Source organism: Helianthus annuus, chromosome 15 (genome assembly GCF_002127325.2).
Source record: "Helianthus annuus cultivar XRQ/B chromosome 15, HanXRQr2.0-SUNRISE, whole genome shotgun sequence".
Classification (NCBI taxonomy): Eukaryota; Viridiplantae; Streptophyta; class Magnoliopsida; order Asterales; family Asteraceae; genus Helianthus; species Helianthus annuus.
The window spans coordinates 14824292-14842593 of NC_035447.2; the positions used below are offsets into that span (position 1 = coordinate 14824292).

The 18302-nt window shown below is 34.5% G+C and overlaps 1 protein-coding gene across 1 annotated transcript; it reads left to right on the forward strand.

The window, feature by feature from the left end:
• The first annotated feature begins 14227 nt into the window (after positions 1–14227).
• Positions 14228–15076, forward strand: LOC118487386. The gene has a single exon (XM_035984192.1). It carries the CDS (start codon positions 14347–14349, stop codon positions 14959–14961), a length of 615 nt encoding a protein of 204 aa, XP_035840085.1. The 5' UTR covers positions 14228–14346; the 3' UTR covers positions 14962–15076.
• The last annotated feature ends 3226 nt before the right edge of the window (positions 15077–18302 follow it).

An 18302-nucleotide genomic window follows, 5' to 3' on the forward strand; every position in this document is an offset into this window, starting at 1 on the left:
TTGTTTGTAATGAGGTTTTCGTTTGAGAGCTAGTCAGCTAGATATATCTGAGTGCTACTCGTAAAGCCCTTGAAGTTCCTAAACCGTTCAGGTGTATTATATTTTTCTGTAAACACGCATAGCAAGAATCTCGATCTTCTTATGTTGTTTTCACAATAATTATAAAATTGTTATCGTGTAAGAAGATACGTATGTGTACATAAACTTATTAGTTAGTGTTTGAGTGTGTATTCTAACTTTGTAATAAAATTAAATCTGGTTTTTTTAGAGCATTCATATCTTGTTCTCCATCCTAATTCATATAATTTAGTTAAAACTTTCATTTATCTATAAAAGTAAATTACGTTTTTGGCCCCTGTGGTGGTTATATCACTTTTACTATATTAGCCCAAAATAAGAATTTTTAACATATCTGCCCCTATGGTCTCTATAACTAACCATTTTGGCCCCTAAGTTTAACCATTTTAGCCCCTATGATCTCTATAACTAACCATTTTGGCCCCATGATCTCTAGACTTAGGGGCCAAAATAGTTAGTTATAGAAACCATGAGGGCAGATATATTAAAAATTCTTATTTTGGGCTAATATAGTAAAAGTGATATAACCACAGGGGTCAAAAACGTAATTTACTCTATCTATAAAATTTGTTTATCTTTAAAAACATCCTACATCTCATTCCTCATATTTATTAATTTTCAATTAAAAACTATTTATTTATTATTATGTTTATTACTTTTTCTCAATCTTTCACCCATAAAAATAAAAATTGTGTCTAATAGATATTGGGAGTGAATAGTAAACCCTAAATATGATAAATGGGATTTTAGTCCCTAAATTTGATCTCTATTTTAAAGAATAAGTGTAAAATTTGATTATAATCTTAAAAGTTATTCCCAAACTATAGGGAATTAGTTGATATACGTGAATACTCCAAATAATAGTAACTTTAATAATTATACTTGTGCTTTTCTTATAAAAAAAACTAGAGGGGGCAATCTTGACCCAAAGCCTTTCAAGTGGGTCGGTTTGGGTTGCTTTTAAAATTATATGGGTTGGTTTGGGTAAGATATTTTAATTAAATGGGTCACAATGGGTCACTTGAAATTTCCTTTTGTTATTTTCGGGTCAAAACGGGTCGACAACATTAAAGAAATGGGTCGATGTGGGTTAGTGTCTTAAAGAAACGGGGCATGTTTCGGATCGGAATGGGTTTCGAGCCGGCACAAGTATCCGCACGAGACGGGTTACGGCACGAAACGGGTTTTTGGATCGGAACGGGTTCAGTTCAAAATTAGTTTCGGGCCGAGACAGGTTTCGGCACGACGCATGTTTTGGATCGGAATGGGGTCGATTCGGGTCGGGTTTCGGGCCGACACGGGTTTCTGCACTGGACGCGAACCGTTTCAACGTGAACCGTTTCGACGCATACCATTTCGACGCGAACCGTTTCGACGCGAACCGTTTTGACCCGTACCGTTTAGAATCGAACCGTTTCGACGCGTACCGTTTCGACGCGAACCGTTTCGATTCGTACCGTTTCGACGCGAACCGTTTCGACCAGTACCGTTTCGACCCGTACTGTTTCGACCCGTACCGTTTCGAATCGAACCGTTTCGACCAGTACCGTTTTGACGCGAACCGTTTCGACGCGAACCGTTTCGAATCGAACCGTTTCGACGCGAACCGTTTCGACACGAACCGTTTCGACCGTACCGTTTCGACGCGTACCGTTTCGACGCGAACCGTTTCGACCCGTACCGTTTCGACGCGAAATGTTTCGAGTCGATCCGTTTCGACCCGTACCGTTTCGACGCGAACCGTTTCGACGCGAACCGTTTCGAATCGAACCGTTTCGACGCGAACCGTTTTGACGCGAACCGTTTCGACGCGAACCGTTTCGACCCGTACCCGACCTGAAACCCGTTCTGACCCCAACCCGAAACCCGGTCGGTATCAGTTAGCATGGAGATCGAAGGATTCGTTGTTGCTCACTTGGCATCTGATGAGAAGAAGGAACCACCAAGAAGTCTGAAGGCACTATATTATTATATAATCCCATTGTCTAGAAATGATAATATAATAATATACCAGTGTTGATTCAAAGGGTAAAAATGAACAACTTCTCTGTGTTGGGTTAAACGAGTTAGTGAAGGCACTGTATAGCCCGTTAACATCCTTGGTGAACAATCACTTTAAAAAAAAAAACATTTTTTAACCAACCCGACCCGACCCGAAACCCGTTCTGACTCGAACCCGTTCTGACCCGAACCCGTTTCGACCCGAACCCATTTTGACCCGAACCCGTTTCGACCCAAACCAAAACAACCCCTTTTTTAGTTGACCCGTTTTGACCCGAACCCGTTTCAACCCGAAACCGTTTTGACCCATGACCCGACCCGACCCGACCCGTTTGCCAGGTCTAAAAAAAACTATAACAAAAGATTTGTTTGGAATCATATATTCCTATACATCATTGTCATTCTAGTATTTTGAAAAGAATGATTTATAGTTAGTGTATAAACAATAATACCAAGTACAATCATTGCTTGGGTTATATTATATTATTTTGATGATTAATTTCATTTGTTTATAAGCACATGATAGTAGTAGTATGTCTTCCTTTTATACATCCATTTGTGAAACTGCGAATAAAGGTTTCAAAGCGTTTTAACAGATCTTGTAACTATGAAATGAATTAAGTGAAGACAAAGCCTATTTCAGATCTCCAAGGGAACATTTAATTTCAGTCCTTTGTTTATAAAAAAAATATTGCAATCAATTTCTTCAAATCAGATCTCCAAGGGAACATTTAATCTCAGTCCCTTGTTTATAAAAAAATATTGCAATCAATTTCTTCAAATAAATCTTTAAATTCTCATCCTGCAATTTTCATTGGTGAATAAAAGTGCACAAACCCGGTTTTGAGCCCCAACCAGTTCGAGTTCGATAACAAATAATTAAAACTGGTGTTTGGTTAAATGGGGTCGGGATGAAATCGGAATATAAAGGGAAAAGGGACCTATTCAGGTAGAAATCGGTTCAGTTTAATATCGGATTCAAGTGGTTTCAACCAAGGGGTTCTCAACATGGTTTCAATCCAACATTTGTGTCGGATCCAAACTGGGTTCTCTCAAACTGAATTTAAAAATGGGTTCATTTCAGGTTAAAAATCGGTTTCCATATATAACCTGGTTTTTTTATTCATGGTGAGTAAAAAAATGTAAATTGTAGAAAATTTATTTAATACCCGTCCGGTGGATGGGTTACGCTCACAACGTAACAAACAAAGATAATGTATATTGATAGTGTTTCGTTTTGCTTCTCCTTTTCTTCTTTTCCATCTCCTATTTGAAAAAGTTACAACCATCTAACTTTTCCTTTTCTTCTTTTCAAACCACTAAAACTCATTCTCAAAACACATTATTCAAACATTACAAAAATGAGCTATTAACTTTTAAGAAGTCAAAAACTTAAAAGGAGCTCAAAATAAGCAATCCCAAACACCCACATTAAGTGGACACAAGTCTAAACAACATTACAGAAAAAACACCATTTTTAATTTATAAAAGGAAAACGAACGTGAACAGTGTACAACCACACAACGATATAAAATAAAAGTGATAGAGTGACAAAACATGAAATGGTGTCATTTTAATACAAAAGTATACGGTAGGCAACACTGGGGGAAAGTGTTATAACAATCAAATATGGTTTACTGCCTTAATTTTTCAGCTTTTGGATCGTCCTCTTTAACCTCAAAGATGGCCTTTTTCGACTTGTTGACTTGATGCATGGTGCCCATTTGTCAAAGTTGGTGTATTTTTGGTATCGTCTATTGAGGCAACCTCATAGTTTACATCAACAACCACCTGGAAGTTGTTATACAAGTATGAGAGTAAGTAATACAAAGTACAGATATAAAGTTTCTTTACATGTAAAAACAATTACCGATTCTTGCTGACTTGTTGCATTGTGGACATATGATGAATTTGGTGTGCATCTAGCATCATATGCTATGGGACATTTAGAAGTGTCAGTGTCGACCTCACGTTCCACATTATCAACCACCTAACGTTGTTATACAAGTGTGAGTGTAAGGAATATAAAGTATATACACAAAGCTTGGTCCGCATCTGACAAGTTTGGTGTATTTTTGCATCGTTTGTTTGGGGAGACTTAGAAATGTCATAATCAACCTCATGTTCCATATCAACAATTACCTAAAGTTGTTATACGCGCATTAAGAGTAAGGAAAAAAGTACATATACCAAGTTTGTCTACACCTAAAAATGATTATCGGTGACGTCGACGTTTAAGATTGTGTCGGCGAAATACGTGGTCCCCATAATGACTCGTGTACCATGTCCCATTCGTCATCATTGATCCGAGCTAAATACTCGGTAGTTTCTTCATGAAGAACATCAGCAGAAGGACATGTTGAAGGAAGTGTAGTGGTAGCAAGAACATGGATTTCGTCACCCAAGTATTTTGATACGGTGAAGCGTGGACTATAAGTAGGTGCCAAATTGTATTCATCAACTTTTATCCTAAAGATTACATGCCGAGCACATAAAGTATCCATAAGAAATTCATGTATCCAACACGGATCATCAGGACCCTATAAAAACACCAAGAAACAACATTATACATTAACATAAACTTGGCACCCCATAAAGGCTTGACCAGCATCAGCAGCACCGGCATCACCCTGACCATCACCCCCAACATTGTTTACAGCCCCGACATTCTCTTCAGCCGCGACATTCTCTTCAGCCGCGACATTCTCTTCAGTAATCTCATTACCATCACTTTGATCTTTCATGTTATCGTCCTCTGCCCCTTGCAACATCATCGTTGCATGCTTCTTCCCTCTTAAATGAGCGTCAAGTTGCATAGAACTTGTACAAAAAATGTTCACAAACGACAATGAAGATCGATGAAAGGAAAAGTAGCTTTGTCTACCTGTCGTGTCAAAATATGAATGAAAAAGTTAATTATGTAATAACAAAATATAAAACGAAAGATGTAGCAAATAGTTGTACCCTGGCAACATGTTTGCTTGAAGATACATAGGCATTGTATTGTTGCATGTCAAGGCATATTGTATTACAAAGAGTGTAACCTATGAGTTCTTCTTTTTTGGCACCATTTGCTAGTAAATTATGTAGCTTGTTATACATTGACATTGAAATTGAGAATTTTTAGATGACATAAGGGAGATAATAAAAATAGAATAGGGTAGTTAATAATTGTAGGTTATGAAGAGAGATTATGGGGAGGTGGGTAGGTTTTGAAGAGAGGTTATGGGGAGGTGGATAGGTTATGAAGAGAGATTATGGGAGGTGGGGAGGTTAGGAAGAGAGATTATGGGCAGGTGGGTATTACTGATAAAGAAGAAGAAAAAAGAAATTTGAAATCCAAAAATTTTGAAAATAGATAAAAAAAAAACTGGAATAGGGCAGTTAATATTTTGGAATTTTCAAATGCTAAAAATATGGAAAATAAATTGTAATAAGGTAGTTACACTTGTCCGAAATAAAGGGAGTGGGAATAGGGTAGTCTGTTGCAGAACAGTGGAGCTCGGTTAATGGTGTTAACATATGAGATGTTTTTGTAAGTGAAAGGTGTTCTTTGATGACTTATGATTTTTATTCTGTTGAATTATACCCCTTTTTATGATTTTTATGATGCAGATGTATAAAATTGTGCTGTTGATAAGGGATTGGGCTAGTGGGGAGGAAAATATGCAAGGACTGGAGATGGGCTTTTAAAATGAGTGGACTTCAATGGACATTTTTTATTAGAGTACGTATTTTAAATGTTTAGTTACCCACTTTCTTTCTGACTGTTAAAAAGGTTTTAGCTTTCACTGAGCATTTTTACGAAAAAAGTTTTAAAGTTTTTTTAACATACAAATGCTATAAATGGAACAATAAGTTTTAAGACATACATTGTATTTATTTGTTAACGTTTTTTACCCTACTTGCCCACTTTCTAAATTTAGGAGTAAATACGTTAGATAGTTGATTATTGTGATTTCTTCTTGGACCAGACCTATATATATATATATATATATATATATATATATATATATATATATATATATATATATATAATAAATTTTTATTTTTAACAACATAAGCATTCCATATAGTATATAACATATAAATTAATAATAATAATATGATTGTTAGTGTTTTATAATAATAATATAAAAACTAATAAGAATAATCATAAACATAAGAGTGAAATAAGGTCAACATTAAAGCAAAAACATAAAGATATGGTTAACATTAATGAAGAAACATAATTAGTGAAATAAGTTCAACACTAAAGAAAAACAAAAACATGCAGCATTCTTGAAATAACAGAAATAACTGTCTTCAAAACATAAGTGTTTCTAGATATCATCCTCTTCCCAGTTCAGAACAACTCGTTTTCCACCGTGTAGAGACGCAAACTTGCTTCTTTTTATCACGCGTACAATATCCTCTTCCCAATCATCGTCAGAACTAACGATCTCAATCACCTCGTCCCATTTCCAGTTCCTTAATGCTTTAGACCTCTTGTTGCTTCTTTCAACCTTGCAAACCTAAGAAAAAACATGTCATTGAATGCAGGGTCGGGCCAATGCGTTTGAAGGCCCAAGTCGAATCTAAATGCCGAGGCCGTTTCCGGTTACTAATTATATTATAATATTTTAAGTACACAATAATAAAAATAGATACCTCATCACATGCCGGTCCATGTTTTTTCATTGTTTTCCGCCCCTCATCATCCAAATTGGTAAGTTCCATTTCCTGAAATAAGAAATCAATTAAAGTAGTTGATCATGGACATATCGAGAGTTATTAGTTTAAATTAACGATATTAACCTGATTACATGCAGGTCCATTTTGTACCAACGTTTTCTGGTGCTTATCATCCAAACTGGTAAGTTCCATTTCCTGAAATAAGAAATCAATCAAAATTGTTGATGATAGAAATATCGAGATTAATAAGTTTATATTAACAGTCTGATCCACTTTTTATGAACGGATTCTGATCCGCATCAGTCAAACTGTTGAAGTTGATTTCCTGAAACAACAAAATCAATTCAAATGTTTAGTATATTGATAGGGACAGTAGCAGGTTTGTAAACAAATACTTTTACTAACATTTGCTGAAGTGCCCGATAAAGTTGCTGATGGAAGTTGATTTTCATTGGTAGAACACTCTTGGTCGCTAAATTTAGTGAAGGCTATACTTTGCTTCATTTTTTTGTTGAATGCTTGATCGAATATGTTTGAACTTGTTACATGCAGGTGCATTATATAGCATAAGATCACCTCAACCGACCCAGATTTCTAGAAAGATTGTAGTAGTTGGTTTGGAGATAATGGGTCTAAAAATAAGGAGAAAACTTGCAAGAGGAATGGAGATCATGGGCCTAAATTTCTGGAGCAAAACCACCAGCAGAAAACTGCAAATAACCTCCATTAGAGCGGTTATTTTTGCTAGTTTAAACGGTTGAGATTTCATCTCAGCATGATCCAACGGTGGATATTAACTTGGATGGTGGTTAGACTTAATGGGTTCCATAGATATATATAATGATAGGGGAGAATTTAGTGTAAAGTAAAATAACTATAAAACAAGATTTTACATCTCATATTGCTAAAGAAAAAAAGTGGTGTGTTAAGAAAAATATATTGAAAAAGACTCCTCTAACCCAACATCACAGGTATGTGATTTATTAAGGTTGCCCTTTAAAAAAATAAAAGAAATTGAACGATGTTGAAGGAATTTGGATGTTTATACAAAATGTTATTCATATGATTTGGGAAGATATGTATCTTAAAGAGAATTTTATTTGAAATATCTGGAATCAAGCTGTGACAAGTTTTGAGTTTTAAATTCATAATCTGAGTTTGGGGAGAGAAAACGACAATTTTTATTTTCTTGATAAATAAAGCAAAGAAAGTGAATTTCAAATACATCAAAAATGTTTTTATATCATGTAAGGTTAGATTAAGATACAGAAATATATTTTCTGAATAGTTGTATTTACGTTATATTTGGATTATGATATATCATCTGATTTACATTTTGCAGAAATTGAAATCTTGTCGAGAATAGATAAAAAAAAAAAATTGTAAAAGCTTATTCACCCATCGCTCTTTTTCCTACATGCATGAGTCAGCGTCGCAAGCCCCATTTCGTCCCTTGTCTTAAGAAAATCATCCATTGCATCATTGACGCAACCTAACCTATCCATGTCTCAAATGCTAGGGGCAAGCCCAATTAGTAAAGATCGGTTCCATGTGACACTAATAAAAATTCATGTGTTGTACGTGATACTCGTTATATATGTATTCGACTATTGAGTAACACTAGTTCACCTACATAAAACATATCACACTTGTGTTGGGGAGTATTTATGATTGTTTAGGTTGAAGGTAAGTTAACCACATATTATTTACAATGTAAACATAATATCTATGATGACAACCTATGTATATGCACACATACCTTCAAAGATTTCGATTTGGAAATACTATAGCTAGTCAATAGCCTATTTCAGTTGTATTCATATCATATGGTTTCCGGTTGAAAACAGTTTTACAGATCAACAAACTATTAGATTTAACTTTTACGGATCAACATCCTATTAAATTTACATGAGCTAGGTTTACATTGGCCTTAATGAATGGCAACAACCTACTTTAGCCTATTTCCATTTAGCCCGTTGTGGTGTTCTTTTTCATTATTATTTTCGGTTAGTTCTAGCTCGAGACTAAAACTTTAACTGAAACCAAAATTTAAGGAAACATGAAATGACCGAGTGATTGTCACTTTTTCGGTTTGGTCATGGTTTGATCTCAGCTCAACCGCCTTATTTGAATGGTCCATGCGTGAAACACACTTCCTAGGTGCAAAGGAGGGGAAGGGGATGCATGCTTTTGGTTTCACAATATGATTACTACTATTTAAAAGTGCAAAGTAATAATATATTGTAATAATATTGCAAGAAAAAACCACAATTTGCTCTCACGTTACTTTAGGTAGTGGTCAATTTTCAAATTTTTAATTCAAGAACTTTTCATTGTCTGAAATAATATTTGATAGTTATTGCTTATAAATTATATAACTGAAATACTAATACATATATAAAAGGGAAATTGGCCTGTAATAATCCCACCTAGACCTTATTGGCCATTAATAATCCCACCTCAGAATATTCCTCCCACCAGTCCCACCTTTCACCTATTTTTCCTACAATGGTCCCCCGTTAAAAAAACTTAACGGAGTTAAGCTTTTTTCCAAATTACAAACATATTTTTAGGGCTACTGATTAGAACGACGATACGAGTCCATTGATGTAAAACTTGCCTCGAAACGGTGCTCCAAACGATGAAAACGGCGCTTCAATTCAGGTGTTTAAATTTCCAATTAACCAAAATCAAGTCACTTGGAGCACTATTTCGAAGTAAGTTTTACATCAACGGACTCGTATCATCTTTCTGATCAAAAGACCTAAAAAATCTGTTTGTAATTTGGAAAAAAGCTTAACTCCGTTAAGTTTTTTTAACGGGGGACCATTGTAGGAAAAATAGGTGAAAGGTGGGACTGGTGGGGGGAATATTCTGAGGTGGGATTATTAATGGCCAATAAGGTTTAGGTGCAATTATTACAGGTCAATTCCCCTATATAAAATTAATGTAAAAGTAAAAAAGATGGTATAAGTCACATGAATTACATCATTCAAAGGTAGGTGGTATAGCAAAGTAATAGTGGGTGGGATTCTGATTCCTTTGAATTATTGCATATAAACTATTTAGATTTTATTTCTTTTATTTACTTTATTGTGGGTCATAAATAAATAAATAAATATTTATAATTTAATTGAGCTTATTGTGGGTCATAAATAAATAAATAAATAAATAAATAAATAAATAACTTTAATAATTTTTTAAGCAATGTATCAGTGGGTTGTAAAGATGATAATGTGTCATCATATACTGGGATATATACTCCGATGCCATTTAAACTAGACGATATACACAAGGAATATACTATTACCCAAAATCGCTAACCCTCTCTTCACAAGAGGGTTGCCCGGATCCGTGTCAGATAAACTGACTCGTCTCATAGTCCATGCTCGCCATCATCTTTTGGAAAGATTTCTTTCCGATCTCTTCCATCTCAAACGCATTCTCTTACTCTAGACTCTATGCTTGAAAAATTGTGTATTTAACTCACGTGGTTTTCTTTCTAACAATAATAACTTTTGTTAAAAAGTAAGTTAATTTGTGTAAAATTACCTTCGGTTCGTTTACGTCCTAACTTTATATTCTAGTTGAACTTATTTTTTTTTTCAAAATAAATAATACTACTGTTTGTATAAGTAACAATATTGTATAATTTGTTATCAAATAAATGTTGTGTTTAATACATAATCAATTAGGTAAACCACTAAGAGAGACTTATGAGTACTTTTAGGTAGTGCTAATTAGATATAATGGGGGAGCGAAAATAAACACTTACTAAGTTACATAACCGTCTTATTTTTTAAAATTAAAGCAATATACATAAGTGTTTATATCATTTTTCATTTCAATACTTAAAATTATGTATTATCGAAACTTAACATAACATCTATATTTATAAAGAACATAATACATGCTTAATTGTAATTAAAAGACATACATAAGGAGCCATGATAGTATGATAGAATAAGGAAGTTAGGCCGTAGGATGATGAATAATGTTATTGTACTCTACTGTCTACTCTCAAGTCTCAACCATTACTACATCTCATTTGCGGGTCCCGATTCCTTATTTTTGGCCACTCATACGCCATCCATCAAATTTGCCTTTTAAATTGTTATTTTTTCAAAGATTCCCTGTCAATGAAATTCTTAAATATATGTGGCATTTTTTATTATGTTATGATCTTTACTATATACTTGTAGAAATACAATTACATAAGTTAGTTGTGTGTATATATATATATATGTATAGGGGAAAAGGTAAAATTAGAACTATCTTAAATTGTGAGAACCATGGAAACCAAATACAAAAGATTTTCTCAAAAAAAAAAAAAATCTTAAAAACAAATCACATATTCCGGCAAAAAAAATGCCGTCTGCAAAAATTTACATCGATGTAAAAACAATTATTGGTGATGTTATTGTTCTGTAAAAAAAATTTACATCAGGATTAACTACTGACTCGACAATTTTTTTTTTCTTTTTCTACATATATCTTTGTAACATTTTATCTACGTTTGTGTCAAAAATGGTTGTCAAACTTGCGTGATAAGTAGTTCTTATAGTTCTGAAAACTCGTAATTAAATATATTGTTATAATTAAATATATTTTTAGACCATGTGTAGTGGAAGGGGGAGATAATGCCCCCACCCTAACACTGTGTTCCAGAGTTTACTAACGGAAGGAAAGGAAAGGAAACAAAAAGAAAGTAAAAATATTTTGTGTTCCAGAGTTTCATTTAAGGAAGGAAAAGAAAGGAAAATAAAACATGTCGTGTTCCCGAGTTTCATTTAAGGAAGGAAGACAAAGGAAATGACAGGAAAACTAGGCTAAATTCTTTAGTTTTTCTTTCCTTCCGATTTGGGAGGAAACAGTGGGAAAGTCATCTTTCTTTTTCCTTTCTCATCCTTTCCTTTCTCACTTTTGCTTTCTTTTCTTATCCCTCGTTAAGTTAACTCGGGAACAGAGCGTAAGGGTATAAGGAGTGGTTAAACACTTTAAAGTGGCAAACCAAAAAACCGACCAATGAGAGCGCGCCATGTCATTTAGGCAAAAGTGTTTAAACTTTGGTGAAAAATGTTGGCAATGGTTTAAACACTTGGTGAAGTGGTAAACTATTTTTTTTAAAAAAAAGGAAAAAGGTGTGATTGGTTGAGATAGGAATGGACCCCACCCACAATACCCTCCCTCTCTCTCCTTCTCCCTCTTCTCGAATCGGTAATCCATCACCGATTTTGCTCCTTTGCCGCGTCCCAAGTTTGCCGGCGGCGGTGTTTGCCGCTCGGCAAACTAGTTTGTCGTTGATTGCCGCATGCCACTCCGTATCCCCTAAGGTATTTTACGCCATGTGGCGGTCTAGTCAGCAAAGGGGCATTATTGGGCGTTTTCTAAAACGAGTGTAGTGGGGATGGGGCATTATTGGGGCATTAAATAAAATAAAGAAAAAACACCTAAAAATTTTATTGGCCAAGCAAATGGAATCTCTAATCTGATTGGTCAACATTTCCCCCCTTGAGCGTGCTTTAAACAACGTAGACCCATTTTTTTTTCGAAAAAAAACCGAAAAACGCCCTATGTAATGGGATTTGGGCGTTTTTTGGCGTTATTTTTGATTTTTTTTTTTAAAAACGCCCCACTACGGGGTCTTACTAGGGTGAGATTTACTTTATTGGTAATTCAATCAATAAAAAACTATTTTTGACATGTGTTCATATTAACCGAATAGAACATTTAGATTTTAGAATATAAAAATACTGCATGTCAGCAACCACATGTGCGAATCACTATAAATAGCTTCAAAACGATGATAAAGAACTCAAAGACGACACAATCTCTATCCGTGGATTAACTTTTCTTTAAGGCTTAAAAGCGAATTATAACATTGGGGTTATTTTCATTAAGAAAAAAAAGAAATATATCTTTTACTTATATACGGGAATAACATATCAAACCTTATTAAAATACTTTAGTTAGTAAAACAAATTATTAAAATACGTATCAAGTAAAATATTAAGTCTTTTGATACGTTAAGACAATGCCAAGACAAGATATATGCTTTAGTCATGGGAAAACATGAAGAAACAAAATACCATTGTTATGTAAAAGACCAGAGTTATTTTTAATTTTACTTAATACTAATTTTAAAAGTATTTACATGTTCAATTCGTTACGTATATATTTACAATTTGAGAGAATGTTAAATGGCAATCAGTTTACCAATATTTTATAATGATTAACTGATTATTAGGTGATTATATATTAAATTTTCAAATGAGTGATACAAGAAATTTTGTATTTTTGGATATGTTAGAAAGAATAATACCTTTATTGAACATTTGAACGTCTATAGACCGGTCTTTGCAACTTTGTTAGATTACATACAAAAGTACAATTGATACTTAACTTTTCAAAACCACAAATGAAGTCCCAAGGAGTCAGACAACCACTTTCTTTAAAAAAAAGGTTAAACATGTGTTGCTACACAAAATTTCCAACTTAACTCTACAACATGTTAAATGCATTATTCATTACTTTTTGGTTTAACATAGTAATTCTGTTTATCTAAACTCATAAATTGTCTTTTGACATAAGGATTTGTAAAAAAAAAAAAAAAATGTTGTATGTATCACTTAATCAGAACTAGTTGATCATCATAAATTCGACATTGTATCTATAGTTAGCCTACACGGTATGAGTGCCATCACCATGCCACCTTACCAAAAAAACGATCAATTGTGCCCTCCTCCTCCTCCATACCATGGGCGCCAATAAGGGGGCGCTATTGTTGGTTTGTGAATGCAATAGCGGAAGAAAAGTAGGACCCACATCAATTTTAAACCTTTAAAACTAAATAAATAAAAATGGTGGGCACTATTGGGGGGCTTAAACCCATACCATAGGTGTTATTGAGAAGATGCAATAGAACCCCTTATTCTTTGTGACACCTACGTGTCGATGATGTGTCACAATAGAGCTCTTATGGGGCTCCAATCATACCTCGCAGCCTTAACAAGATCCAAATAATGCATAAGATTTTGAGAAGAATATTTTTTTTCTGGATCCCAATGGACATGGCAAGATCCAAATAATGCAGAAGATTTTGAGGATAATATTTTCTTCTGGATCTAGGTGGACATGGTGTGATGATAAGATGTCTCTTCTTCTCAAAGAAGTTAAAGAGTTTAAATTCTGTAAAACACAGACATAATAGTATAAATTTAGAGATATGTTAGTTTGCTGTGAAAAAAATATTTTCTCGACGTGATTGTCACTCGCGTCCAAATGAGCGTGGTATAAATTAAATTACCGTTGTGTACCTGTCAAAACCTTTATTTTTTCACAAATCCTCGTCTTCTAGTCTCGCCATAATGTACTTGTCTACAACAACGGTCCCCATTCACCATTATTTATATCAAATTCATTTCAAATTCACTCCAAATTCACATGCACTCTTATGTGGGGTTTGTTTTCTCATAATTCACTCCTTATAAATACTACTCTATATGATCATCATACAGTTTCATACTTCCATTACAATTTAGTTGCCAGAATATCCGGACTCGGATCACCGGAGCGGTTAACGTGTTATGATCGATGGCAAAAGGTCGGACACTTACAATCAGCCGAAGCGAGCGTTTTTTCGGGAGCTATGGGTACAACGGCAACGACCATGACGCGGTGGACAATGATGTAGAATTAAGAGAAGATGACGTATGGTCTATGGTTGATGATGTGGTCAACGGCACAGGTTCCAACGAGGGCGATCAACATATTATCACTAGTGATTGGACCTCACGCGCCTCTATGGGAGGTGCTACAAGAAGTCGTGGGCGTGCGGGCGGATTATCCGTGGTGTTTGATGATCAGCCTGTAAAGATGGCTGCGGCGTCAAAGAGGATCGTTCACCAGTTTCGCAACGGAAGTGACAACATGGCGTCTCCACGTGGACGCCATGTTGCCACTTCCGCACCAGTGAACGTGCCTGATTGGTCAAAAATATATCGAGTTGACTCAGTTGAGTCGATGCATGACTCGGATGATGGGACAGATGAACATGACTCGGATATGGTCCCACCACATGAGTACTTAGCGCGTAGTCATAGATCAGCCGCCAAGTCAGTTTTTGAAGGCGTCGGTCGGACCCTTAAGGGCCGAGACATGAGCCGGGTTCGTGATGCCGTTTGGAGCCAAACCGGATTTGATGGCTAGAACAAATATTAAACATGATTTTTTTTTTTTTTTTGTTATTTATTCGTCATTATTTAGACCCGAATATATAAAAAAGAAAATATTTCGATTTTTAACTGAAATTAACCTTCCAAGATAACCAATCTCCAATCCTCAGGTAGATTTCTGTGATTTATTTTTATTGTTTTCTATGAAATTATAAATAATATCTTTAGAGCATACGTAGTGGGGCTCCATGTGGCGCCCAAAAGAGCCATAGCGCCCCCATAGCGCCCCGCACACCATTACGGGGGGCGTTATGAGACAAAAAAATTTGAGAAGCGCGATATGCATAGCGCCGGTTATGTGGGAATCTTTCAAACTTTCCACCAATCAAATTTAAGCAATGTTTTTTATATTAATTAATAAAATTGAAAATTATTAAATAGTTAATGATTAGGCGGGGGCTTTATGACTACGGGCTTAAATCCATAAGGCCCCATAACGCCCACACGCTGACGTGGCGCGCCACATGGCGCATAACGCCCCTTTAAGGGCTTTATGACTACACATGCCCTTAGACAATTTCAAGTAAAATAAAATGCTTGATTGAGACAAATCAAAAGGTCCACCATCAATAGTGACTTAGTTCTCTCTCTCTCTCTTGTATAATTGATATTTTTGTGTAATAATAAAAAACGTTGAATGTAATCCGTTCATTTTAGAAAGAAAAAAGGTTTTAAAACCCAAAAAAAGACTAGATTTAGGTTACACAATTGTGTCTACGAGAAAGAAAAAAAATCCATTCTACTTATTCACGTTGTTTTGTAGGTGTTTTTTAATTTTGTTCGTCAGTACGTAACATTACATACTAAAGATTAAAAAAAGTCGGTAAAAACTAATATTTACATGATACTGATGTGATACTCACTTTATGATGTAGTAAAAACGAGTAAATTCATTATATATTTGGTATCATATTCATATATATTACACACGAAAGATTAAAAAAAAGTAAGTAAAAACTAATGTTTAGTTGATACTAATGTAATAGTCACTTTATGATCCAGTAAAAACGAGTAAATCCATTTTACATTTGGTATCTATATAAAACAACGCAAATTGCAATAAAGACAAGAACGTCAATGTAAATCACTTTTCAATGAATATGATTGATTTAATAAATAGAAACACAACTTGATAGAGCAGACGACAAAAAAATGATAAAACGGATAAATTTTCTGTAATTTTTTTTTTATAAACAAGACCTGCGCGCGTTGCGGCGCAGATACTTCACAAATATCGAATGGATTACTCCAAGCGTTATGTGATGTGTTAACCATATGAAAACGCACGTTTTGACGTATCCGATTGAACTCAATGTATCCTATAATTGCATTGCGATTGGATCAAAACGTAACGTAAATCGAATTTATATCGTGCAATCATAACGTATTATATGCGACCCGACTAACTCGAATTTATATCGTCAAGCCAAAAGCTCTCGAGGGGGTCAAGGTGGCATTTACAAAGTTCATAAAAGTTAAGTGGTTAAAAATTGCATTTCCTAACCTTAAGGGCTAAGAAAGGGTAAAGATAAAATTTGATAAAGTTTTGGGGTAAGAAGGAAATTATAACAAAGTTGGGGCTGAAAAGGAAACTACTACAAAGTTGGGGTGTCAAAAGCAAACTATTTGTAAAATGGAGTAGTAGTTTAGGGACTAAATTTGCCATTTTATGAAACTTTGAAGGTACGAAAGTCAATGGGCTAAAATTACAACATCGTGAAAGTATGGGGGAGTCAAAGTAGCATTTACAAAGTTCATAAAAAGTTAAGTGGTTAAAAATTTCAATTCCTAAACTTAAGGGCTAAGAAAGGTTAAAGATAAAATTTGATAAAGTTTTGGGATAAGAAAAAAATTATAACAAAGTTGGGACTGAAAAGGAAACTGTCACAAAATTGGGGTGTCAAACGCAAACTATTTGTAAAATAGAGTAGTAGTTTAAAGACTAAATTTGTCATTTTATGAAACTTGAAAGGTACTAAAATTAAGGGGGTAAAATTGCAATATTGTGAAAGTAGAGGGAGGGGAAGGCAAAGCCAGTGGACGCTTAGTTTATGTGTTGATACATGCTTTAGAATTGAGACCATTTTAAGCCCATACCGATTACAATTAACTTCGAACAAATATTGAAACAGGAGAATGTCATAAGTGTTACGTTCTTCTATGCTATATGTATGTATATTAAGTCTTTGAATCTGGGATATAAGGCTAACAATATAAAGTAATAAATGGAAGGTATTTTTATAACTAACAAACCATAAAAATAAAAGTTGTTTTTATTACTGATTTGTTGACTTCAGACGAGTCTGATAATAAATGAAAGGCATTTATATAATTAACAAACCATAAAATTGGTATGTAATATGTAGAACTTAATGGTTTTGTTTAATGCTTGTGCTAATAGGTTATATATGTTGATTTGAAGTGGAATTTTGTGGATGGAGATGATAAAACTTTAAGAGGATGTTTATGGCTTTTGAGCTAAATGACAATTTGTATTTCGCACTTTATTTTGTGCTTCAGATTTGATATTGTTAAGAACATTTTTAGGATCATGATTTCAGTTATGTATTGCTTTTTTATTGTTTAATGGAGCCTAGTAAGGTGTTGGACATGTTTTAATTAAGTTAGTATTTGTTTTTGTTGAATGAATCTTTGTAATAGTCTTGACTTTAATTTTTTTTTTTGTTGCTGCACACGTTTTAATTAAGGTGCTGATAAAAACCAAGCGAAAACGATCCGCTCGATTAAAATACGAACCGAGTACGAGCATCACTTTTGTGCTCGGTTTTGCAAAATCGATCCGAATTGATCTGCTCAGTTGTAATTCAATCTGAGCACGAGCAGACCCTTGCTCGGATCGGATCGGCTCTTGAACACCCCTATATTGAGGCCCATCCCCCATACCCTAGGTTCATCTCTTTAGGCCCATCCTCACATCTGATTACGTGAACGCCTACGTGACAGACCATTATTTGAGAACGACCCTCCTCTATACCTCATACTCTAAGTGGAGCAAATTCTTTGTGCAACTATTTTCATTGCATATATCAATAGAAAATACAACTTTAGAGATTTAAAACTAAACTCTTGTTTAATAAATAACTTACCACGTTTGGTATCACATATTTTTGTTAATAAAGAAAATTAGACTAGCATAAAATACAAAACAACATGAATTGCGATAAAAGAAAATCAAAACCACTTTTCAAAGAATATGATTGAGCGAATAAATTGAAACACAACTGGTTTTTTTTCCTTGAAAAGTAAACTTCATTAGAAACCATCAAACTCCAAAACGGGACGGCCACAAGAGAA

Excerpts from the sequence above, each read along its gene's own strand:
- LOC118487386 (XM_035984192.1), top strand. The coding sequence starts at position 14,347 with ATGGCAAAAGGTCGGACACTTACAATCAGCCGAAGCGAGCGTTTTTTC.